At 49.2% G+C, this 27,500-nt stretch overlaps 1 protein-coding gene across 1 annotated transcript in view; it reads left to right on the top strand.

The window, feature by feature from the left end:
* Nucleotides 1-27,500, top strand: part of Reck (Reversion-inducing-cysteine-rich protein with kazal motifs) — a 200,409-nt gene that overhangs the window by 61,036 nt on the left and 111,873 nt on the right. The window contains exon 2 of the mRNA XM_069300855.1: nucleotides 9,476-9,531. Within this exon, the coding sequence (XP_069156956.1) occupies nucleotides 9,476-9,531 (56 nt within the window). The remainder of the gene's footprint in view (nucleotides 1-9,475; nucleotides 9,532-27,500) is intronic.

The following is a 27,500-nucleotide window of genomic DNA, read 5'->3' as shown; positions in this document are numbered from 1 at the left end:
CGATACTGCGTCCATTTTAAGTCTGTCTATACTGTCCTGTGAGGCTCCAAGTGTGACCCTATCCCCTAGTCATCTTACACTTGTCTGTGTGTTTCTAAATGTTGCTCTTCAGTCCTTTCTCTAAATATATATCTATAAATTACAATGTCTGACTAGCCAAGGTTGGAGGCTAGGCGCTTGGGAATAACCTCACCGAACTTTGCAAGATGACACACATTAGGTATGGGACTGTCATAGGTCGGTGAGGGCCGGTCACCATGCCCCCCCCCCCCCTTTAAGAAGGATCAGCTCTTATTTTGAACACCAACAATTCCTACGATGTATGAGATGGGGGCTTTGTCTTGCGCAGTTTTCTGAGAGTTCTTGAGCCGTTCATATCACCTCAACGTGCAAACAACTCAACCACAGTGTAATTATGTTGTGTGTTGTTGTTGTTGTTTGTACTGAGAAATAGAGAGGAAGACGGAGAGGGGAATAGGGGATAGATGAAGTAGAGAGGAGTGGGGGAACAGAAGGGGATAGGTTGAGAGTGAGGGATGGATCAGGAGGGGGAAATGGGGCAGAGAGACCCAGGCGCTGCCGGGTACCTCCATGTAACACTGCCATTCATCAAGCATTAACCCAACAAAATGCGAAACCTGTACATCTTCACACAGTCAAGGAGGCCTTGTTTACAGTTACAATAACAAACTTGGCTTAGGAATTTACAGCTCGTAAACTGTTTAATAACTGTAAACAACGTCGCTATGATTAAGGGGAAGATGTAGCGGTTTCGTTATGGGTAGGGTAAATACTTCATCAATCCTGAACCTGACTTCCCTCAAACTTTACCTCGTTGAAACAAGGGGCTGGGCTCACCACCAGTGTCAGGGGCTGGGCTCACCACCAGTGTCAGGGGCTGGGCTCACCACCAGTGTCAGGGGCTTGGCTCACCACCAGTGTCAGGGGCTGGGCTCACCCCCAGTGCCAGGGGCTGGGCTCACCCCCAGTGCCAGGGGCTGGGCTCACCACCCAGTGTCAGGGGCTGGGCTCACCACCAGTGTCAGGGGCTGGGCTCACCACCAGTGTCAGGGGCTGGGCTCACCACCAGTGTCAGGGGCTGGGCTCACCACCAGTGTCAGGGGCTGGGCTCACCACTAGTGTCAGGGGCTGGGCTCACCCCCAGTGCCAGGGGCTGGGCTCACCACCAGTGTCAGGGGCTGGGCTCACCACCAGTGTCAGGGGCTGGGCTCACCACCAGTGTCAGGGGCTGGGCTCACCCCCAGTGCCAGGGGCTGGGCTCACCACCCAGTGTCAGGGGCTGGGCTCACCACCAGTGTCAGGGGCTGGGCTCACCACCAGTGTCAGGGGCTGGGCTCACCACCAGTGTCAGGTGCTGGGCTCACCACCAGTGTCAGGGGCTGGGCTCACCACCAGTGTCAGGGGCTGGGCTCACCCCCAGTGCCAGGGGCTGGGCTCACCCCCAGTGCCAGGGGCTGGGCTCACCCCCAGTGTCAGGGGCTGGGCTCACCCCCAGTGCCAGGGGCTGGGCTCACCCCCAGTGCCAGGGGCTGGGCTCACCCCCAGTGCCAGGGGCTGGGCTCACCACCAGTGTCAGGGGCTGGGCTCACCACCGGTGTCAGGGGCTGGGCTCACCACCAGTGTCAGGGGCTGGGCTCACCACCAGTGTCAGGGGCTGGGCTCACCACTAGTGTCAGGGGCTGGGCTCACCCCCAGTGCCAGGGGCTGGGCTCACCACCAGTGTCAGGGGCTGGGCTCACCACCAGTGTCAGGGGCTGGGCTCACCACCAGTGTCAGGGGCTGGGCTCACCCCCAGTGCCAGGGGCTGGGCTCACCACCCAGTGTCAGGGGCTGGGCTCACCACCCAGTGTCAGGGGCTGGGCTCACCACCAGTGTCAGGGGCTGGGCTCACCACCAGTGTCAGGGGCTGGGCTCACCACCAGTGTCAGGTGCTGGGCTCACCACCAGTGTCAGGGGCTGGGCTCACCACCAGTGTCAGGGGCTGGGCTCACCCCCAGTGCCAGGGGCTGGGCTCACCCCCAGTGCCAGGGGCTGGGCTCACCCCCAGTGCCAGGGGCTGGGCTCACCCCCAGTGCCAGGGGCTGGGCTCACCCCCAGTGCCAGGGGCTGGGCTCACCCCCAGTGCCAGGGGCTGGGCTCACCACCAGTGTCAGGGGCTGGGCTCACCACCCAGTGTCAGGGGCTGGGCTCACCACCCAGTGTCAGGGGCTGGGCTCACCACCCAGTGTCAGGGGCTGGGCTCACCACCCAGTGTCAGGGGCTGGGCTCACCACCCAGTGTCAGGGGCTGGGCTCACCACCCAGTGTCAGGGGCTGGGCTCACCACCCAGTGTCAGGGGCTGGGCTCACCACCCAGTGTCAGGGACTGGGCTCACCACCCAGTGTCAGGGGCTGGGCTCACCACCCAGTGTCAGGGGCTGGGCTCACCACCAGTGTCAGGGGCTGGGCTCACCACCAGTGTCAGGGGCTGGGCTCACCACCCAGTGTCAGGGGCTGGGCTCACCACCAGTGTCAGGGGCTGGGCTCACCACCAGTGTCAGGGGCTGGGCTCACCACCCAGTGTCAGGGGCTGGGCTCACCACCAGTGTCAGGGGCTGGGCTCACCACCCAGTGTCAGGGGCTGGGCTCACCACCAGTGTCAGGGGCTGGGCTCACCACCAGTGTCAGGGGCTGGGCTCACCACCCAGTGTCAGGGGCTGGGCTCACCACCAGTGTCAGGGGCTGGGCTCACCACCCAGTGTCAGGGGCTGGGCTCACCACCCAGTGTCAGGGGCTGGGCTCACCACCAGTGTCAGGGGCTGGGCTCACCACCAGTGTCAGGGGCTGGGCTCACCACCCAGTGTCAGGGGCTGGGCTCACCACCAGTGTCAGGGGCTGGGCTCACCACCCAGTGTCAGGGGCTGGGCTCACCACCCAGCGCCAGGGGCTGGGCTCACCACCCAGTGTCAGGGGCTGGGCTCACCACCCAGCGCCAGGGGCTGGGCTCACCACCCAGGGACACTCTTATCTCTGGAACTTCTCCTTGCTCTACTGTGCAAGGAATTTCACATTGAGTTCCTCGCACACTTCCTTGTCGTTTGTAGTGAATCCGTCTGCCCCAATCTTCACCTTCATTACCTGTTCCTTCACTGTTGTTTTTCTCCTGATGTGGCTGTGCAACAATTTAGGTTGAGTCTTTGCTTTGCTTGATATGTCATTTTCATTTTGCCTCTCTACCTCTCTTCTCACCCTGACGTATTCATTCCTGGCACTGGTATTTTTCTCTGCTCTCCAGTGTCCTGTTATTTCTATAGTTTCTCCATGCCCTTTTACTTTGCTGCTTTGCTAGCCTACATCTCTGATTAAACCATACTTACCTCTGATTAAACCGTCTGTGTACTCACCTAATTGTGCTTGCGGGGGTTGAGCTTTGTCTCTTTGGTCCCGCCTCTCAACTGGTGTACAGATTCCTGAGCCTACTGGGCTCTATCATATCTACACTTGAAACTGTGTATGGAGTCAGCCTCCACCACATCACTTCCTAATGCATTCCATTTATTAACTACTCTGACACTGAAAAAATTCTTTCTAACGTCTCTGTGGCTCATCTGGGTACTAAGTTTCCACCTGTGTCCCCTTGTTCGTGTCCCACCCGTGCTGAAGAGTTTGTCTTTGTCCATCCTGTCAATTCCCCTGAGAATTTTGTAGGTGGTTATCATGTCTCCCCTTACTCTTCTGTTTTCCAGGGACGTGAGGTTCAGCTCCTTTAGCCTTTCCTCGTAGCTCATACTTTTGAGTTCCGGGACGAGCCTGGTGGCATACCGCTGAATCTTCTCTAAGTTTGTCTTGTGTTTAACTAGGTATGGACTCCAGGCTGGAGCTGCATATTCCAGGATTGGTCCGACATAGGTGGTATACAGGGTCCTGAACGATTCCTTACACAAGTTTCTAAAGGCAGTTCTTATGTTGGTGTTCAGTTCTTGTGTGTGTGTGTGTGTGTGTGTGTGTGTGTGTGTGTGTGTGTGTGTGTGTGTGTGTGTGTGTGTGTGTGTGTACTCACCTATATGTACTCACCTATATGTGCTTGCAGAATCGAGCATTGACTCTTGGATCCCGCCTTTCTAGCTATCGGTTGTTTACAGCAATGACTCCTGTCCCATTTCCCTATCATACCTAGTTTTAAAAGTATGAATAGTATTTGCTTCCACAACCTGTTCCCCAAGTGCATTCCATTTTTCTACTACTCTCACGCTAAAAGAAAACTTCCTAACATTTCTGTGACTCATCTGAGTTTCCAGTTTCCACCCATGTCCCCTCGTTCTGTTATTATTACGTGTGAACATTTCATCTATTTCCACTTTGTCAATTCCCCTGAGTATTTTATATGTCCCTATCATATCTCCTCTCTCCCTTCTTTTCTCTAGTGTCGTAAGGTTCAGTTCCTTCAGCCGCTCTTCATATCCCATCCCTCGTAACTCTGGGACAAGCCTCGTCGCAAACCTCTGAACCTTCTCCAGTTTCTTTATGTGTTTCTTCAGGTGGGGGCTCCATGATGGCGCGGCATACTCTAAGACGGGTCTCACGTAGGCAGTGTAAAGCGCCCTAAAAGCTTCCTCATTTAGGTTTCTGAATGAAGTTCTAATTTTCGCCAGTGTAGAGTACGCTGCTGTCGTTATCCTATTTATATGTGCCTCAGGAGTTAGATTAGGTGTCACATCCACTCCCAGGTCTCTTTCTCGAATCGTTACAGGTAGGCTGTTCCCCTTCATTGTGTACTGTCCCTTTGGTCTCCTGTCACCTGATCCCATTTCCATAACTTTACATTTACTGGTGTTAAACTCCAGTAGCCATTTCCCTGACCATCTCTGCAGCCTGTTTAAGTCCTCTTGGAGGATCCTACAATCCTCGTCTGTCACAACTCTTCTCATTAATTTTGCGTCATCTGCAAACATTGACATGTATGATTCCACTCCTGTAAACATATCATTTACGTAAATTAGAAAGAGGATTGGTCCCAGCACCGATCCTTGAGGTACTCCACTTGTTACCGTTCGCCAGTCCGACTTTTCGCCCCTTACCATTACCCTCTGGCTCCTTCCTGTTAGGTAGTTCTTGTGTGTGTGTGTGTGTGTGTGTGTGTGTGTGTGTGTGTGTGTGTGTGTGTGACCTCTACACCGTCAATCAACTCTTTTTTTTTTTGTCCACACACACACACACACACACACACACACACACACACACACACACACACACACACACACACACACACACACACACACACACACACAGGAAGCAGCCCAAAGCAGCTGTCTGACTCGCAGGTACCTATTTTACTGCTAGGTGAACAAGGGCTATGAGAAAGACGAAAGCCACAAGGAGAAAGATAAGGGCGATACCGAGAATGAATGCAGAAACGAGAAAGTTGGAACAAAAAACACAGAGGTAGCCAAGTCGTGCACGGGTACAAACAAGAATACAATCACAGATGAAAATATTTGCAGGTATTATGCAAAAGGACAGTGTAGATATGGGCCCAGAGGCACGGAATGCTCATTCATGCATCCCCGAAAATACCGAAACATGTTAGGGAAAGGCAGATGTCGTTTTGATACAGAGTGTAGATGTTTCCACCCTAAGCTATGCAAACTCTCAGTTAATGAGATGAAATACTATGATCTTCATTGCCCTGACTTCCAATAAGAGGTTCACAGCGTTATATAAGAGAGGAAGACCAATATAATAGCCCTGGAAGGTTTTAGAGGCAGACAGAAACAGGGGGAGGAACAGGCAGACAGAAACGTTACGGGACTACGGATGGAGAGGGGGAAATGCCCACGACTGGACTACAATTCGTCATCAAGTCCACACATACTACACCCCACAACTACCACACTCCCCAGTACCACTACCAAAACTGAACAAACCATTGCCAGACCAGCACACCCTGGGTCAGGGTAGAGAGGAGGGAGAACTACCAAAACCTTCCAGAAGTGACACACAATATGGACAATCATTCATATTTGCAAAACATACAAGGCCCAAGAAATAAAATTAAGTTCATAAATGGCCTCCTATTACAGTCAAACTCAATATTCAGGCCATTCACGGAAACTCATAAGAAAGATTAAATGGATAATAAAATCTGGATTCCAAATTATAATTTATATAGATGTGATGGAGAAACTAGGTCAAATGGAGGAGTAGGTGTGTATATTAAAGAGGACCTGGTATGCACTGAGCTATTAAACTCAACTAATGAGGTGGTAGAGGTACTTCGAATTAAGGTAGAAAAAATAAACCTAAATACTATTCTAATACTCACACCATAAACTCATTGAAGTGCGAACTAACATAAATAACGGTAGTAGGTCCAAGAGACCCAACAAGCGAGAAGGAATATTCAATCAATTCCACTTCAACAATAAGAGGATCGACTGGGAGAAAGTCAATGTAGACCTTGCAACCATTCAATGGGCAACCCGTTCTCGCACTTTCGTATAGTCAATATTGACTTATTAAATACGTGCATATGTGACATACTAATTTATTGTGAATATTTTAGTTTACCTTGAAAAGCTTCATAGAAAACACCGACCTTACCTAACCTTCTTAGTATGTTAAGATAAGCATCTTATTGCTTCGTAATTACAATTATTACTTAACCTATTACAGGTATAGGTTAAGTAATAATTGTAATTACGAAGCAATAAAATGCTTATCTTAACATACTAAGAAGGTTAGGTAAGGTCGGTGTTTTCTATGAAGCTTTTCAAGGTAAACTAAAATATTCACAAAAAATTAATATGTCACATATGCACTTATTTAATAAGTCAATATTGACAGTAAGAAAGTGCGAGAACGGGTTGGGAGACGGTCTGTGGGAGACAAAACTCCCACACAGGGAATAGCTCAAGTGACAGCTGAAGCTTACAAGGTCTGCTTGAAGCACGTTCCTGTGAGGAGGGGCAGAAAGAGGACCACTCTAGAAAGAGAACGCAGACGACTGTACAGGAGAAGGAAAAAAATAACGGAAATGCTTCGGCAGACACAACTATCACAAGCAAGGAAATTAAGCCTAAGCAGGGAGATCGAAGAAATAGAACAAACGTTGAAGCGATGAGTCTGAGGAAATGGAATTGGAACAGAAAGCTATACAAGAGATAAAGAAGAATCCGAAATATTTTTTCACATACACAAAATCAAAATCCAAAACCTCGACCAGTATTGGACCGTTAATTACAAATGAAGGTTCGTACACAGAGGACAACAAAGAGATTAGTGAAATTCTAAGAGGCCAGTATGAGGCTATGTTTAGCACACCAATAAACAACATGAAAGTTGATGACCCAGACAGCTTCTTTATGAATGACATTCAAGCTGCAGATAATATAACGGATATTACCACAAACTCGGAAGACTTTGAAAGAGAAATTGACAATATGCCCATGCACTCGGCTCCTGGGCCTGACTCATGGAATTCAATATTCATTAAGAAATGTAAAGTATAAGTAACGTGAGCACTCAGCGTAATATGGAGAGAGAGCCTGGATACAGGGGAGATGCCAGCACCACTAAAATCTGCCGGTATAGCTCCTCTGCACAAGGGGGGGAGTAAAGCTTTGGCAAAACATTATAGGCCAGTTGCACTAACATCACACATAATAAAAGTGTTTGAAAGAGTGATTAGGAATAAAATTTCTAGTTTATGGAAAATTATGAAGTACACAACCCAGGACAACACGGACTTAGAGCGGGAAGATCCTGTCTGTCACAGTTACTCAACCACTATGACAAAATCACAGATGCTTTGGAAATAAGCAAAATGCAGATGAAGTATACACAGACTTTACAAAGGCGTTCGACAAATGTGACCATGGAGTAATAGCACACAAAATGAGGTCAATGGGAATAACTGGTAAAGTAGGACGCTGGATACTCAATTTCCTGTTGAACAGAACACATAGAGTAACAGTCAGTCAAATAAAATACATACCTCTGTGCTTGAGTCCAAGCGCAGTTAAAAGCTCTGTACCTCAAAGTACAGTCCCAAAAAATACAAGTCACAGCTTCGTGTCGTCCTTTGCAGATGACACAAAAATCAGGATGAAAATTACTTCTGCTGAAGACATTGAAAAACTTCAAGCAGACATTAACAAAGTTTTTGACTGGGCAACAGAAAATAAATGATGTTTAAAAGTGATAAATTCCAGGTACTCAGGTATGGCAAAAATGAGGATCTGAAGCTGAATACAGTGAACAAAACACAATCAAATCTGCCCATAGTAGGAAAACTGCATGTAAAGGATTTGGGAATAATGATGTCTGACGACCTAACGTTTAGGGAGCATAACTAAGGAAATATTGTGTCAGCCAGAAAAATGATAGGATGGATTACGAGAACTTTCAAATCCAGGGATCCCATCACAATGTTTGTACTCTTCAAGTCACTTGTGTTGTCCCGTCTTGAGTACTGCTCAGTACTCACTTCACCCTTCAGAGCAGGAGAGATTGCTGAAATAGTGAGAATACAGAGAACATATACGGCACGCATAGACGAGATAAAGCACCTAAATTATTGGGATCTCTACAAATATACTCGCTAGAAAGGAGACGAGAGAGATATCAAATAATATACACCTGGAAGATACTGGAGGGCCAAGTACCAAATCTACACAGTAAAATAACAACGTACTGGAGTGAACGATATGGAAGAAAATGCAGAATAGAACCAGTGAAGAGCAGAGGTGCCATAGGCACAATCAGAGAACACTGTATAAACATCAGAGGTCCCCAGTTGTTCAACACCCTCCCAGCGAGCATAAGAAATATTGCCGGAACAACCGTGGACATCTTCAAGAGAAACTAGATTGTTTCCTCCAAGGAGTGCCGGACCAACCAGGCTGTGGTGGGCATGTGGGCCTGCGGGCCGCTCCAAGCAACAGTCTGGTGGACCAAACACTCACAAGTCTAGCCTGGCCTCGGGCCGGGCTTGGGGAGTAAAACAACTCCCAGAACCCCATCAAGCAAGTTCTTCAAGCAGGCATCAGGATGAAAAAAATTCTGCCCATTTGTTTCTGCTACCGCTTGGGATCGAGTCCCGGACCCTAAGACTGCGAATCCCGAGCGCTGTCCACTCAGCCGTCAGTATGGGCGGGTGTGGTGTGGGCGGGAGCACACGCCCTCCCCTTCACCCTGAGGGAGCACACGTGTGGGGTGGGTGTGGGCGGGTGTGGGGTTGGTGTGGGCGGGTATGGGGTGGGTGTGGGCGGGTATGGGGTGGGTGTGGGCGGGTATGGGCGGGTATGGGGTGGGTGTGGGCGGGTGTGGGGTTGGTGTGGGCGGGTATGGGGTTGGTGTGGGTGGGTATGGGGTGGGTGTGGGCGGGTATGGGGTGGGTGTGGGCGGGTGTGGGGTGGGTGTGGGCGGGTGTGCTCACTCTCTCTGGACGTGTGAGGTAATATGTTGCTGTGTTGCAGGTGAAGGAGACTGTTGCGCCCACGCCCCGCCCTCCTGCCGCGCCGTCTGTCACCAGGTGAGTCAGGCACGCCCTCCCCTACACCCTGGGGGAGCACACGCCCCGCCCTCCTGCCGCGCCGTCTGTCACCAGGTGAGTCAGGCACGCCCTCCCCTACACCCTGGGGGAGCACACGCCCTCCCCTACACCCTGGGGGAGCACACGCCCTCCCCTACACCCTGGGGGAGCACACGCCCTCCCCTACACCCTGGGGGAGCACACGCCCCGCCCTCCTGCCGCGCCGTCTGTCACCAGGTGAGTCAGGCACGCCCTCCCCTACACCCTGGGGGAGCACACGCCCTCCCCTACACCCTGGGGGAGCACACGCCCTCCCCTACACCCTGGGGGAGCACACGCCCTCCCCTACACCCTGGGGGAGCACACGCCCTCCCCTACACCCTGGGGGGGCACACGCCCTCCCCTACACCCTGGGGGAGCACACGCCCTCCCCTACACCCTGGGGGAGCACACGCCCTCCCCTACACCCTGGGGGGCACACGCCCTCCCCTACACCCTGGGGGGGGCACACGCCCTCCCCTACACCCTGGGGGAGCATACGCCCTCCCCTACACCCTGGGGGGGCACACGCCCTCCCCTACACCCTGGGGGAGCACACGCCCTCCCCAACACCCTGGGGGGAGCACACGCCCTCCCCTACACCCTGGGGGTGGCACACGCCCTCCCCTACACCCTGGGGGAGCATACGCCCTCCCCTACACCCTGGGGGGGGGGCACACGCCCTCCCCTACACCCTGGGGGAGCACACGCCCTCCCCTACACCCTGGGGGGGCACACGCCCTCCCCTACACCCTGGGGGGGCACACGCCCTCCCCTACACCCTGGGGGGGCACACGCCCTCCCCTACACCCTGGGGGGCACACGCCCTCCCCTACACCCTGGGGGGGCACACGCCCTCCCCTACACCCTGGGGGAGCATACGCCCTCCCCTACACCCTGGGGGGGCACACGCCCTCCCCTACACCCTGGGGGAGCACACGCCCTCCCCTACACCCTGGGGGGAGCACACGCCCTCCCCTACACCCTGGGGGGGCACACGCCCTCCCCTACACCCTGGGGGGGCACACGCCCTCCCCTACACCCTGGGGGAGCACACGCCCTCCCCAACACCCTGGGGGGAGCACACGCCCTCCCCAACACCCTGGGGGGAGCACACGCCCTCCCCTACACCCTGGGGGGGCACACGCCCTCCCCTACACCCTGGGGGGGGCACACGCCCTCCCCTACACCCTGGGGGAGCATACGCCCTCCCCTACACCCTGGGGGGGCACACGCCCTCCCCTACACCCTGGGGGAGCACACGCCCTCCCCTACACCCTGGGGGGGCACACGCCCTCCCCTACACCCTGGGGGGGGCACACGCCCTCCCCAACACCCTGGGGGAGCACACGCCCTCCCCTACACCCTGGGGGAGCACACGCCCTCCCCTACACCCTGGGGGGGCACACGCCCTCCCCTACACCCTGGGGGGGCACACGCCCTCCCCTACACCCTGGGGGGGCACACGCCCTCCCCAACACCCTGGGGGAGCACACGCCCTCCCCTACACCCTGGGGGAGCACACGCCCTCCCGTACACCCTGGGGGAGCACACGCCCTCCCCTACACCCTAAGGGAGCTGGTCAGGGATGACCTCCAATCACTCTTGAATATTTGTACTCGCCTAGTTGTGTTTGTGGGGGTTGAGCTCTGGCTCTTTGGTCCCGCCTCTCAACTGTCAATAAACTGGTGTACAGATTCCTGAGCCTTTTTTTCATACAGTGAGAGTTATGAAGGCAGCCGGCGGGCTGTCCGCATGAGGATTATCCTCGGATGCCCCCGTACAACTAAATTACTAAACATGAGGAAGGAACTGAATATTTCATGTGTAAGTGATCGTATCACTGAAATTAATGCTTTAATTGGTATTAAGATGCTAAGGCTAACCCACCCTAACCCCTGCAGTGAAGCTCTCCAAGCCTTCTTCCTTGAAGGTCAGCATCCCTCCAAATGGATTATCAAAACTACCACTGTGCTCAGAATGTATAATAGTCATCACCTCCTCCAAGACGGATAACAACGACACTTTCCTGTCCCATGGAAGATCACTCCTTTCCAAATTACTGTTCCCCCCTTTCCCACCCAAGAAGCTGATTAAAGAACAGGCCTTGCTGCGACAAGAAACAAAGTACAATGCCTTAAGCCAAATTGATGCTTTAGTCAGAGAGCGCTGCCTTTCCCAGATTATTTACACTGATGGATCCTTGCACCAGTCCCATGGTGCAGCTGGAAGTGCAGTTGTTGTGAGAGGGAGAGATGGTTCCTTCTCTCATGAGTGTGGAGCGCGTCTCAGTAATTGGGCCTCCACTCTTTAAACAGAATTGGTTGCCATAATCCTTGCACTCGAGCGCGAATATGAATCCAAAGTTGACACGTTAATTGTAAGTGACTCCTTGTCATCCTTGACTGCCCTCAGCTCCCCAAGGCATAACTGTGACGTTCTTGTCTCTGAAGCTAGACACAGATATGGTGAAATATTCAATGATGAAGTCAGAGTTTGTCTCCTGTGGATTCCTTCCCATATTGGTCTCCGAATGCATGATAGAACAGATGAGTTGGCCAAGACTTTTGCTCGTAAAGAGGGAATTGATTACCAACTTGGACTGCCTTTGAGCAGCCTGAGGGCAGTAATATTCCAGGAACATTAACTAAATTTCGGAGACTTGAGGCAAAGTGAAATTCACACCAGTTGCTCCATCTATCATCATTCTATTATGCAGGAAGAACCGCACGTCTATGGGTCATCCAATAATGTTAGCAGACTTCTAGATGTTACCACTGCTAGGCTTAGGCTCGGCTACAAGTACCTCTGGGAGTTTGTAACATCTACTGATGTAGATCTGACTAAATGTAAACTCTGTCAGCAGAACAATTCGCATACTTTGCGTCATTATATAATGGAATGTGAACAAAATCGCGGAATTCAGAGATAACACCATCAATAGTGTCCAAGAAATGTGTAAGTACTTCATTCATAATGATGTGCTGCCAGGACTCTTAGCCAAGTATTCAATATTGGCTTACTGTAGGTAATGCATGCACATGACTGTAAAGCTGCCGCCCAGTTGGGTGGGTGTGGAGCACATGACTGTAAAGCTGCCGCCCAGTTGGGTGGGTGTGGAGCACATGACTGTAAAGCTGCCGCCCAGTTGGGTGGGTGTGGAGCACATGACTGTAAAGCTGCCGCCCAGTTGGGTGGGTGTGGAGCACATGACTGTAAAGCTGCCGCCCAGTTGGGTGGGTGTGGAGCACATGACTGTAAAGCTCCTGCCCAGTTGGGTGGGTGTGGAGCACATGACTGTAAAGCTGCCGCCCAGTTGGGTGGGTGTGGAGCACATAGCTGTAAAGCTGCCGCCCAGTTGGGTGGGTGTGGAGCACATGACTGTAAAGCTGCCGCCCAGTTGGGTGGGTGTGGAGCACATGACTGTAAAGCTGCCGCCCAGTTGGGTGGGTGTGGAGCACATGACTGTAAAGCTGCCGCCCAGTTGGGTGGGTGTGGAGCACATAGCTGTAAAGCTGCCGCCCAGTTGGGTGGGTGTGGAGCACATGACTGTAAAGCTGCCGCCCAGTTGGGTGGGTGTGGAGCACATGACTGTAAAGCTGCCGCCCAGTTGGGTGGGTGTGGAGCAAGACTAGTAACTGTGTGACTCACCATAGATGTAAAGTGCCTTCTATAGTGACTGTTGTGAGCCTCTTGTTGAATCACTTGTGACACAAAGATTATTGATGTGTGTATTTGTGTGGGTGATTGAATATGAATGTGTATGTATATATATGTTATTAAATATAACCGAAAAAGTAAGATTAAAAATTCTAACACGTATTTTCACAATATTTATTATGTTTCTTTTTACTGTCGATGGTAATTGAAAAATCAATTCTCCAAAATTCATTTTTATTACTAGTCTGACGCGACGCTTGAACGCGTTTCGTAATAACTTATTACATTTTCAAAGACTTAAGTTTACACACACGCAACTGTAACCTGAAAACACTAAACAGAGTTTTACTTATGCTAACACTAAACAGCTTGTCTTATATACTCGCATTTGGGTGAGGTGATATGTTGAAACAGTCTTGGATGAGGTGAACAAACTTTTGACCAACACAAGACAGAACACGGAACAATGGGTATTAATTGGATAAATGAGAGGCAAGAATGGAAGTAACTGCAAAGGGCCTATTGGCCCATAGGCTCCCCCCAGGGCCATTGGCTCTTGATGCTTCTATATTGGTACGGAGTCTTGAAGTGGGTAGAATATAGTTGTGCATTAATTGGCTGTTGATTGCTGGTGTTGACTTCTTGATGTGTAGTGCCTCGCAGATGTCAAGCCGACTGCTATCGCTGTATCTATCGATGATTTCTATATGTATGTATATATATGTACATGTATATATGTGTATATATATATATATATATATATATATATATATATATATATATATATATTTATATATATATATATATATATATATATATATATATATATATATATATGTATATTTATATATATATATATATATATATATATATATATATATATATATATATATTTATATATATATATATATATATATATATATATATATATATATATATATATATATATATAGATATATGTACATGTACATATGTATATATATGTACATGTATAAATAACATTAATAATTGTGTAACTAGCGTCAAAAGATTGTTATTTGCTTAGCTAAACGAACTCTGTGGTTCAGTTCCTGAACCATTATGTGCCTCTGTAACCCTTTACACCACCGCCCACGGGATGGGTATGGGGTGCATAATATAGAAATGAAATGAAAATGGGCTGTCCGCCTTGCTGACACCATGTGTGGGTGTTGGCAGCTAAGCTAAGCTGGCTCTCTTTTGTCAGGGAGCTGTGAGTGTGTGAGGTTCTTCACATGTGTTTCACCATACTCACCTAGTTGTGCTTGCGGGGGTTGAGCTCTGGCTCTTTGGTCCCGCCTCTCAACTGTCAATCAACTGACATTTCAATCATATCTACATTTGAAACTGTGTATAGAGTCAGCCTCCACCACATCACTGCCTAATGCATTCCATCTGTTAACTACTCTGACACTGAAAAAGTTCTTTCTAACGTCCCTGTGGCTCATTTGGGTACTCAGTTTCCATCTGTGTCCCCTTAAATTTTTAAATTTTGCCCCGAGGGGCGAGTTTATTGGGCAGCGCCACTCATCTTGTGAGTGAACATACCGCCATAGCAGAATGTACAACACTCCCCAATAGGAAGAAAACCCGCTGGGTTGTTCATCGTGTCACTTGTACCCAGACACAGCTGGGACTTGCTTAACTGTCTCAAGTGAACAGCTCCTCAAACAAGAAGATTAACATCTATCAACCCTTAAAAGCTTACGTTATCTTGCGGGTGCAAAATGGGGAAATTTTTTAAGAATAGTATCAATATTTGACAAATAGTGTTTTCCTAACTCAAACAATGTGGGGTTTATTATTCTACACATATTCCTAATGTCTCTCAGGTGTTCACATTCACGTAGATAGTGGTCAAGGCGGTGTCCATCACTCTCACCACTGATTCTGCAACTTCGCTGATCAACAGTTGTTTCCATTCCAAATCTCCATGGATATTTGTATCCAAGACGGATTCTCGCTATTACTGAGTCTCTCCCTCGTCGTCCTCCTCTTCGGCCATAATGATTGGGATTGTGTCCCCTTGTTCGCGTACCACCAGTGTTGAATAGTTATCCTTGTCTACCCTGTCAATTCCCCTGAGGATTTTGTAAGCAGTGATCATGTCTTCCCTTACTCTTCTGTCTTCCAGTGTCATAAGGTGCATTTCTCGCAGCCTTGTAACTCATGCCTCTTAGTTCTGGGAGGTAGTGGCATACCTCTGAGCTTTTTCTAGCTTCGTCTTGTGCTTGACAAGGTACGGGCTCCATGCTGGGGCCGCAAACTCCTGGATTGGTCTTACGTATGTGGTATACAAGATTCTGAATGATTCCTAACACAGGTTCCTGAAGGCTGTTCTGATGTTAGCCAGCCTCGCATATGCCGCAGACGCAATTCTTTTCATGTGGGCTTCAGGAGACAGGTTTGGTGTGATATCAACTCCTAGATCTTTCTCTCAGTCCGTTTCATAAAGTACTTCATCTCCCATTCTGTATCTTGTGTCTGGCCTCCTGTTTCCACCGCCTAGTTTCATTACTTTGTATTTACTCGGGTTGAACTTTAGCAGTCATTTGTTGGACCATTCATTCAGTCTGTCTAGGTCATCTTGTAACCTCCTATTATCATCCTCTGTTTCAATCTTCCTCATGATTTTTGCATCGTCAAGAAACATTGAGAGAAATGAATCTATACCCGGAGATCATTTACATATATCAGAAACAGTAAAGGTCCAAGGACTGACCCCTGCGGGACTCCACCGGTTACGTCTCGCCAATCTGAGACCTCACCCCTCACAGTGACTCGCTGTCTTCTGGTACCCTTTCACCCATATATGGATTTCTATAGATGAATACTGTGTAGCATTCATATATACACACTCCGCTGCTTCCATACGTTACGTTGTTCTTTTCAAGGCTATTTATTTTATTGTTATTTATTGATTTATATATGTATGGTATCACAGTGAACCCCTGGAAGAATGGCAAGCAGTTGGTGTGGGACTACACATGCGTATCAACCCTGGCTAACACCTACATTGACTTCAGTGTTGCACAACTGGGCAGCGCTGCCACTCACAGGGAATCGGCCAAATCCCGTAAAACAGAGAACTGGACCACCACTACAATTTTGTCCCCATTACTTCTGAGACACTCGGCGCCTGGAGTAAGAGTGCCACCAGTTTTTTGAAGGAACTGGGTTCTAGGCTCATTGAAACAACAAGAGACCCTAGAGCTGCCAGCTTCCTTTTCCAGCGCCTCAGCGTGGCGATACAGAGGGTAAATGCACACTGCATCCAGGGTTCCTGCCCGCCATCTGAGGAGCTGGAGGAACTCGACAACTTATGATAACCATCTTTGTATCCCACATGTAACTCCTTTGTTGTAACAAACTTTAAATAAAGCAAATATATATGTTCATATACAAAAGAATGGGGGGTGATAGGAGAAGAAAATATTAAAGTGTTCAGTGAGAATCCACAAGAATCTTCTCTGAATACTACTTATTTTCTTCTCCGAGGCTATGGGTCCCCACATTTGCACCTGAGGTGGTACCCTTACATATACACACAACGCATTAGAGGGAATGTTAAGGTCCCCTCCAATACAGTTTGTGTACTTTTCTCCTACCACCCCTTTCTTTTTGTGTTTTTTTGTGCTTTATTGTGTATTTAATGGTTACAAGATATACATTGGTTGATACAAAACTGCTTAACTACTTAATAATATATGTATAAATATATATATATGTATATATATATATATATATATATATATATATATATATATATATATATATATATATATATATACATACACCCACGTACTTACATATATACCCATATACATATGCAAATACATAACTATACACCTACACATACATACTAAATTTTTCAATTATGGGGTGAAGGATATCTGGTTAGTATATCATCTGGGAATTATATACTGTGGGGCGGGGTTTTCATCTAGTGAATCGAGGCTCTTGGGCCACCAGCTGTGGGAGCGGGGCGTCTCATCTTGGGCCACCAGCTGTGGGAGCGGGGCGTCTCATCTTGGGCCACCAGCTGTGGGAGCGGGGCGTCTCATCTTGGGCCACCAGCTGTGGGAGCGGGGCGTCTCATCTTGGGCCACCAGCTGTGGGAGTGGGGCGTCTCATCTTGGGCCACCAGCTGTGGGAGCGGGGCGTCTCATCTTGGGCCACCAGCTGTGGGAGCGGGGCGTCTCATCTTGGGCCACCAGCTGTGGGAGTGGGGCGTCTCATCTTGGGCCACCAGCTGTGGGAGCGGGGCGTCTCATCTTGGGCCACCAGCTGTGGGAGTGGGGCGTCTCATCTTGGAGTAATCTTTCTAACATTGGGTCCTCTAACATTTCGATGGTGTTCCACACCCTGATGGCTTGGTGCTGCAGTCTGATGTTTAGTGTCTGTATGTTCAGGAGTTCGTGGAGCTCCTGGATTGTCTGATCATAAGGTGGACGGTGTTTTGCTGCTCTCCTTAGCGCCTTATTTTGTACTGCTTGCAGTTTCTGCATGTTAGTTTTCTTTATGGTGTGTAGTGCTACTGGGGGATACTCTAGATGCGGCCGAACTAGAGCCTTATATAGGTGGATCTGAATGTTAGTACTGAGGCTTCGGAATCTTCTCAGTTTTCCTAATGCTGCTTTGGCTTTGTTTAGTCGGTCCCTTACATGAATTTGTATCCCTGTTCTATTTATCATAAGTCCCAGTATTCTGCCTACCTCCGCATATTGGATCGGCTGGTTGTCAAGGATGATGGGGTCCGGGTTTCTTTTCGCAATGTGTATTATCTGAAACTTTTGTTTGTTGGTGCTAATTTTCCATTGCTTCTCAAAGTTGTTTGAGTTTAATTGCCGCCTTGGTCTTGTCGGCTAGTAGCGGCTTTGATGGTCCCGGTTGGCATATTATTTGGGTGACATCGTCAGCGTATGTGATGTATTCTCCATGTTGGAGTTGGGGTAGGTCAGCTGTATATATGTTGAATAGAGTGGGGGAGAGGCAGCTTCCTTGTGGTACTCCACTTGTCAGTTCTATTACGTCACCCAAGTAGCTGCCGATATTAGGCCTAGCAGTTCTGTTGTCTATAAAGCTGCAGAGAGTAGCAGTAAATCTCTCAGGAAGTCCTAGTTCAGATATCTTATATTTTAGGCCTGTGTGCCACACTTTGTCGAAGGCTTTCGAGACGTCCCTAAGCACTATATTACACTGATCTTTTTTCGACACAGCGTTGGCTATATGCTGGTAGATCAGGGCTATAGCTGTATGGGCCCCTCTGCTATATGCTGGTAGATCAGGGCTATAGCTGTATGGGCCCCTCTGCTATATGCTGGTAGATCAGGGCTATAGCTGTATGGGCCCCTCTGCTATATGCTGGTAGATCAGGGCTATAGCTGTATGGGCCCCTCTGCTATATGCTGGTAGATCAGGGCTATAGCTGTATGGGCCCCTCTGCTATATGCTGGTAGATCAGGGCTATAGCTGTATGGGCCCCTCTGCTATATGCTGGTAGATCAGGGCTATAGCTGTATGGGTCCCTCTGCTATATGCTGGTAGATCAGGGCTATAGCTGTATGGGCCCCTCTGCTATATGCTGGTAGATCAGGGCTATAGCTGTATGGGCCCCTCTGCTATATGCTGGTAGATCAGGGCTATAGCTGTATGGGCCCCTCTGCTATATGCTGGTAGATCAGGGCTATAGCTGTATGGGCCCCTCTGCTATATGCTGGTAGATCAGGGCTATAGCTGTATGGGCCCCTCTGCTATATGCTGGTAGATCAGGGCTATAGCTGTATGGGCCCCTCTGCTATATGCTGGTAGATCAGGGCTATAGCTGTATGGGCCCTCTGCTATATGGTGGTAGATCAGGGCTATAGCTGTATGGGCCCCTCTGCTATATGCTGGTAGATCAGGGCTATAGCTGTATGGGCCCCTCTGCGGTGTCTAAACCCATGCTGCCTGGTGTTATACTTCCCTTCCTCTGCCATGTACTTCACAAGTCTCTGACTGATAATTTTTTCGAATATTTTACCTGGTACTTCGAGGAGGGAAATTGGCCTGTAGTTTTCAGTTTGGGTTGGGGGGTTTACCTGGCTTGGGGACTATACTGAGTGTCTGTGCTACTGGCACTTTGCATTTCTTTATAAATATTGAATTCCATGAGTCAGGACCCGGGGCTGAGTGCATGGGCTTATTGTCAATTAATCTTTCAAAATCTGCCACGATCGTGTTAATATCAGTTATATTTACAGGAGTTTGGATATGATTCATAAAGAAATTCGTCCGAATCTTCCACTTTCATGCTGAGTATCGGAGTGCTAAACATGTCCTCATACTGCTTTTTTAGGATTTCACTAATTTCATTGTCATTCTCAGTGTATGAACCTTCACTAATACGAATAGGTCCAATACTGGCAGTGGTTTTTGCTTTTGATTTAGCATATGTGAAGAAATATTTTGGGTTTTTCTTTATTTCTTGAATTGCTTTCTGTTATAGTTGCCTACACTGTACCGTAACACGTCTGACACTGTACCGTAACACGTCTGACACTGTACCGTAACACGTCTGACACTGTACCGTAACACGTCTGACACTGTACCGTAACACGTCTGACACTGTACCGTAACACGTCTGACACTGTACTGTAACACGTCTGACACTGTACTGTAACACGTCTGACACTGTACCGTAACACGTCTGATACTGTACCATAACACGTCTGACACTGTACCATGACACGACTGACACTGCACCATAACACGTCTGACACTGTACCGTAACACGTCTGACACTGTACCATAACACGTCTGACACTGTTCCATGACACGTCTGACACTGTTCCATAACACGTCTGACACTGTACCGTAACACGTCTGACACTGTACCGTAACACGTCTGACACTGTACCGTAACACGTCTGACACTGTACCGTAACACGTCTGACACTGTACCGTAACACGTCTGACACTGTACCGTAACACGTCTGACACTGTACCGTAACACGTCTGACACTGTACCGTAACACGTCTGACACTGTACCGTAACACGTCTGACACTGTACCGTAACACGTCTGACACTGTACCATAACACGTCTGACACTGTACCATGACACGTCTGACACTGTACCGTAACACGTCTGACACTGTACCATAACACGTCTGACACTGTTCCATGACACGTCTGACACTGTTCCATAACACGTCTGACACTGTACCGTAACACGTCTGACACTGTACCATAACACGTCTGACACTGTACCATAACACATCTGACACTGTACCATAACACGTCTGACACTGTACCATAACACGTCTGACACTGTTCCATGACACGTCTGACACTGCACCATGACACGAGTGACACAGGGGGGGGGGAGGCACCAGAGCCAGGCCTGGCACTGGTCAATAAACATGAGTGCCACATGGCTCGTGTTGTGGGGGCTGACAGGGCCAAGACCTGAGATATGCCAGACACTTGTGGTGGAGGTGTGTGGTGGTGGGAGGTGTGTAGGGGTGGGAGGTGTGTGGTGGTGGAGGTGTGTAGTGGTGGGAGGTGTGTAGGGGTGGGAGGTGTGTGGTGGTGGAGGTGTGTAGTGGTGCAACCCGTTCTCGCAAATTCGTAAAGTCAATATTGACTTATTAACTACGTGCATAGGTGATATACTAAACATAATAGATACCCTTAAAAAGATTCATAGAAAACACCGACCTTACCTAACCTTGTTAGTATCTTAAGATAAGCATCTTATTGCTTCGTAATTACAATTATTACCTAACCTATACCTATTATAGGTTAGGTAATAATTGTAATTACGAAGCAATAAGATGCTTATCTTAAGATACTAACAAGGTTAGGTAAGGTCGGTGTTTTCTATGAATCTTTTTAAGGGTATCTATTATGTTAAGTATGTCACCTATGCACATATTTAATAAGTCAATATTGACTTATTAAATTTGCGAGAACGGGTTGCAACCCGTTCTCGGGTTGAGTGGTGGGAGGTGTGTAGGGGGGAGGTGTGTGGTGGTGGGAGGTGTGTGGTGGTGGGAGGTGTGTGGTGGTGGGAGGTGTGTGGTGGTGGAAGGTGTGTGGTGGTGGGAGGTGTGTGGTGGTGGGAGGTGTGTGGTGGTGGGAGGTGGGAGGTGTGTAGGGGTGGGAGGTGTGTAGGGGGGAGGTGTGTGGTGGTAAGAGGTGTGTGGTGGTGGGAGGTGTGTTGTGGTGGGAGGTTTGTGGTGGTGGGAGGTGTGTGTGGTGGTGGGAGGTGTGTGGTGGTGGGAGGTGTGTAGGGGTGGGAGGTGTGTGGTGGTGGGAGGTGTGTGGTGGTAGGAGGTGTGTGGTGGTGGGAGGTGTGTTGTGGTGGGAGGTTTGTGGTGGTGGGAGGTGTGTGGTGGTGGGAGGTGTGTGGTGGTGGGAGGTGTGTGGTGGTGGGAGGTGGGAGGTGTGTAGGGGTGGGAGGTGTGTGGTGGTGGGAGGTGTGTGGTGGTGGGAGGTGTGAGGTGGTGGGAGGTGTGTGGTGGTGGAAGGTGTGTGGTGGTGGGAGGTGTGTAGGGGTGGGAGGTGTGTAGGGGGGAGGTGTGTGGTGGTAGGAGGTGTGTGGTGGTGGGAGGTGTGTTGTGGTGGGAGGTTTGTGGTGGTGGGAGGTGTGTGGTGGTGGGAGGTGTGTGGTGGTGGGAGGTGTGTGGTGGTGGGAGGTGTGTGGTGGTGGGAGGTGTGTGGTGGTGGGAGGTGTGTAGGGGTGAGGGATGAGGTGGTAGGGGGTAAGGTGAGTATTAGAAGGGTCAGAAATATGAGATTAAGAGCGTATTGGGGACTGGTATGGGAGAGTGGGGAACCATACCTTACTATGAACCATACCTTCTCGGCTTACTATGCAAGGCCCAATTTGTCTAATAGGCCGAGTGATTTTCTTTATTTTCAATAAATTGTTTCCAATTGCTTTTTTTGAATTCTTATTATTATATTATATCAAGAACATAAATTGGTGACTTAGTTGTGTTAGTTAAGGTTTAGATAGGGTAGGTTAGGTTAGGTTGGGTTGGTTAGGTTCGGTCATATATTTACGTATATTATATATATATAAGTAAGTTTAAACTCTAATTAAAAAAAAATAACTCATACTTAATGATTTATCATTTCATAAGAAATAATATATAAAATCATGAAAACTTGGCTTATTAGGCAAATCGAGCTTTGCATAGTAGGCCAAATAGTGCATTCTGGCTACTAGGTACAATATATATATATATATATAATATATATATATATATATATATATATATATATATATATATATATATATATATATATATATATGTCGTACCTAGTAGCCAGAACGCACTTCTCAGCCTACTATGCAAGGCCCGATTTGCCTAATAAGCCAAGTTTTCCTGAATTAATATATTTTCTCTAATTTTTTTCTTATGAAATGATAAAGCTACCCATTTCATTATGTATGAGGTAATTTTTTTTTATTGGAGTTAAAATTAACGTAGATATATGACCGAACCTAACCAACCCTACCTAACCTAACCTAACCTATCTCTATAGGTTAGGTTAGGTTAGGTAGCCGAAAAAGTTAGGTTAGGTTAGGTTAGGTAGGTTAGGTAGTCGAAAAACAATTAATTCATGAAAACTTGGCTTATCAGGCAAATTTAGCCTTGCATAGTAGGCTGAGAAGTGCGTTCTGGCTACTAGGTACGACATATATATATATATATATATATATATATATATATATATATATATATATATATATATATATATATATATATATATATATGTATATATATGTATATATATATATAATATACACACACCCCCAGCCCACAGTTATATTCACAAGACACCAGCTCACCACGAGGTCAGGTGGCCGCTGGCCGGGTGTGGGGGCGGGATGCGAACTGGGGGACAAGTCGAACCAACCCTGGTGGTTTCATCCCAGGTCCTGTCCACTTCTGTCCCTTGCTGTCTCTTGTATCCACCACCACAGACCTCCTGGACGGTCACACCCCTCCCCCTCTGACCCCTGAACCACTGTCTCAAGTAGCACTTCCGGGCACCTCACTGACACTACGACTCTGTCTGGATGGTCCTGGGTATAGCCATCTGGCCTAGCCTGGCCAGCCAGCTGTACCACACCCATCTGGCCTAGCCTGGCCAGCCAGCTGTACCACACCCATCTGGCCTAGCCTGGCCAGCCAGCTACACCACACCCATCTGGCCTAGCCTGGCCAGCCAGCTGTACCACACCCATCTGGCCTAGCCTGGCCAGCCAGCTGTACCACACCCATCTGGCCTAGCCTGGCCAGCCAGCTGTACCACACCCATCTGGCCTAGCCTGGCCAGCCAGCTCTACCACACCCATCTGGCCTAGCCTGGCCAGCCAGCTGTACCACACCCATCTGGCCTAGCCTGGCCAGCCAGCTGTACCACACCCATCTGGCCTAGCCTGGCCAGCCAGCTCTACCACACCCATCTGGCCTAGCCTGGCCAGCCAGCTGTACCACACCCATCTGGCCTAGCCTGGCCAGCCAGCTGTACCACACCCATCTGGCCTAGCCTGGCCAGCCAGCTCTACCACACCCATCTGGCCTAGCCTGGCCAGCCAGCTGTACCACACCCATCTGGCCTAGCCTGGCCAGCCAGCTGTACCACACCCATCTGGCCTAGCCTGGCCAGCCAGCTCTACCACACCCATCTGGCCTAGCCTGGCCAGCCAGCTGTACCACACCCATCTGGCCTAGCCTGGCCAGCCAGCTGTACCACACCCATCTGGCCTAGCCTGGCCAGCCAGCTCTACCACACCCATCTGGCCTAGCCTGGCCAGCCAGCTGTGCCACACCCATCTGGCCTAGCCTGGCCAGCCAGCTGTACCACACCCATCTGGCCTAGCCTGGCCAGCCAGCTGTACCACACCCATCTGGCCTAGCCTGGCCAGCCAGCTGTACCACACCCATCTGGCCTAGCCTGGCCAGCCAGCTATAGACCCCGGGTGTTTGGCTGTGTCATGTGTCATCTTGTAGACCCCGGGTGAGTCTGTCCAGCTGTGTCACGAGTCATCTTGTAGACCCCGGGCGTCTGGCTGTGTCATGTGTCATCTTGTAGACCCCGGGTGTCTGCCTGTGTCATGTGTCATCTTGTAGACCCCGGGTGTCTGGCTGTGTCATGTGTCATCTTGTAGACCCCGGGTGTCTGGCTGTGTCATGTGTCATCCATACATCTCCTTTTTCTCTCTTTCATCTTTCTCTCTCGCCTCACTTCCTATCTCTCACTTTCCCTCCCTCCCTCACTCTCCCTCCCTCCCTCCCTCCCTCCCTCCCTCCCTCCCTCCCTCACTCTCCCTCCCTCCCACACTCTGGGAGGGTTAAGAGCGAGGTAAAATAAGAGCCATACAAGAGAGGGGAGCGGGGCAGGAGGCCGGCGGCTGCCTTTGGCCTCACACAAGGACCACCACTGATACTCTCAGGCAGCGTCGGTACCTCTCCTGGGGGGTCGGTCCCCCCGCACCAGGGGGGCACATGGTACCCCGCCCCCTGGGGACTTGTCGCGCCTTGTTCCGGGGAAACTTAATGGGTAAGACTTATGATGAATTAATCATTTTTAATGTTACATTATGCCCCAAAGGACGAGTTTATTGGGCAGCGTCACTCATCCTGTGAGTGGACACACCGCCATAGTGACAGTATTGGGCAGCGTCACTCATCCTTTTTTTAAATTTTGCCCCGAGGGGCGAGTTTATTGGGCAGCGCCACTCATCTTGTGAGTGAACATACCGCCATAGCAGAATGTACAACACTCCCCAATAGGAAGAAAACTCGCTGGGTTCTTCATCCTGTCACTTGTACCCAGACACAGCTGGGACTTGCTTAACTATCTCAAGTGAACAGCTCCTCAAACAAGAAGATTAACATTTATCAACCCTTAAAAGCTTACGTTATCTTGCGGGTGCAAAATGGGGAAATCTTTTAAGAACAGTATCAATATTTGACAAATAGTGTTTTCCTAACTCAAACAATGTGGGGTTTATTATTCTACACATATTCCTAATGTCTCTCAGGTGTTGACATTCACGTAGATAGTGGTCAAGGCGGTGTCCATCACTCTCACCACAGATTCTGCAACTTCGCTGATCAACTGTTGTTTCCATTCCAAATCTCCACTCCAAATCTCCACTCAAATCTCCGTCACTCATCCTGTGAGTGGACACACCGCCATAGTGACAGTATTGGGCAGCGCCACTCATCCTGTGAGTGAACACACCGCCATAGTGACAGTATTGGGCAGCGTCACTCATCCTGTGAGTGGACACATCGCCATAGTGACAGTATTGGGCAGCGTCACTCATCCTGTGAGTGGACACACCGCCATAGTGACAGTATTGGGCAGCGCCACTCATCCTGTGAGTGGACACACCGCCATAGTGACAGTATTGGACAGCGCCACTCATCCTGTGAGTGGACACACCGCCATAGTGACAGTATTGGGCAGCGTCACTCATCCTGTGAGTGGACACACCGCCATAGTGACAGTATTGGGCAGCGCCACTCATCCTGTGAGTGGACACACCGCCATAGTGACAGTATTGGGCAGCGTCACTCATCCTGTGAGTGAACACACCACCATAGTGACAGTATTGGGCAGCGTCACTCATCCTGTGAGTGGACACACCACCATAGTGACAGTATTGGGCAGCGCCACTCATCTTGTGAGTGGACACACCGCCATAGTGACATTATTGGGCAGCGTCACTCATCCAGTGAGTGGACACACCACCATAGTGACAGTATTGGGCAGCGTCACTCATCCTGTGAGTGGACACACCGCCATAGTGACAGTATTGGGCAGCGTCACTCATCCTGTGAGTGGACACACCGCCATAGTGACAGTATTGGGCAGCGCCACTCATCCTGTGAGTGGACACACCGCCATAGTGACAGTATTGGGCAGCGTCACTCATCCTGTGAGTGGACATACCGCCATAGTGACAGTATTGGGCAGCGTCACTCATCCTGTGAGTGAACATACCGCCATAGCAGTATGTACAACACTCCCCAATAGGAAGAGAACCCGCTGGGTTGTTCATCCTGTCACTTGTACCCAGACACAGCTGGGACTTGCTTAACTGGCTCAAGTGAACAGCTCTTCAAACAAGAAGATTAACATCTGTCAACCCTTAAAAGCTTACGTTATCTTGCGGGTACAAAATGGGGAAATCTTTTAAGAACAGTATCAATATTTGACAAATAGTGTTTTCCTAACTCAAACAATGTGGGGTTTATTATTCTACACATATTCCTAATGTCTCTCAGGTGTTCACATTCACGTAGATAGTGGTCAAGGCGGTGTCCGTCACTCTCACCACAGATTCTGCAACTTCGCTGATCAACTGTTGTTTCCATTCCAAATCTCCATGGATATTTACATCCAAGACGGATTCTCGCTATTACTGATTCTCTCCCTCGTCCTCCTCCTCTTCGGCCATAATGATTGGGATTGCCAGCTGCAACCATGTTGTACCATCGTACAGATTCACTGGTTTGTGCTTCTATCCTCCTTTCCTCAGTTACCTTGTCACAGTGATGTTGCCTGATAATACCTCTAATTTGTAGTAGAGTCTTGGGTATGAAGTATTCAATATGGTCTCCTTCAGCGCCTTCAGCAGCCAGCACATCTGCTCGTTCATTCCCACATATTCCAACATGGGAGGGGATCCACAGGAACTTGATGACTCTTCCCTGATTGGTAAGTACTCTCACAGCTCTCTTAATTTCAGCGACTATTGCAAGATTTTCTGCCTGATTTTTACTAAGGCTTTGTAGTGCTGCTTTTGAATCAGTGCAAATCACTGCACCATTAGTGTTCCATTCAAGAAACCCTAACGCCATAACAATGGCAGTTAGCTCTGCTTGCGTTGAAGAGGCATAGTTCTCAATACGTGCTTTTTCTTCATTTCTGCGTTGGAAAGTATTATCCTTAATTACCGTGTATGCTGCACCAGCCCTGCCATTGACAGGATTAGATGACCCATCAGTGTAGATTTGATCTAGTTCATCTCCGGCTTCTTTATAAATTTCCTCGAGATACTTGTGCCTCTTTTCTTGTGGTATCATGTTGGATTTTTTCATTGCCATTTCATTGATGATAATCTTGCATGAGTCATCCTCCCAGGGAGGTAACCTCTCTACAGGCTGGAGCTCACGGGCTTGCTCAAGCAGGTGAAGTTCTTCGAGGTAGCAGACTGATCTGTGATGCCATTTTTTGCTT

The sequence above is a fragment of the Procambarus clarkii genome, chromosome 44 (genome assembly GCF_040958095.1).
Source record: "Procambarus clarkii isolate CNS0578487 chromosome 44, FALCON_Pclarkii_2.0, whole genome shotgun sequence".
Taxonomy (NCBI): domain Eukaryota; kingdom Metazoa; phylum Arthropoda; class Malacostraca; order Decapoda; family Cambaridae; genus Procambarus; species Procambarus clarkii.
Note: the sequence above shows the minus strand (reverse complement) of the source record. Positions and strands in the feature narration are given on the sequence as shown.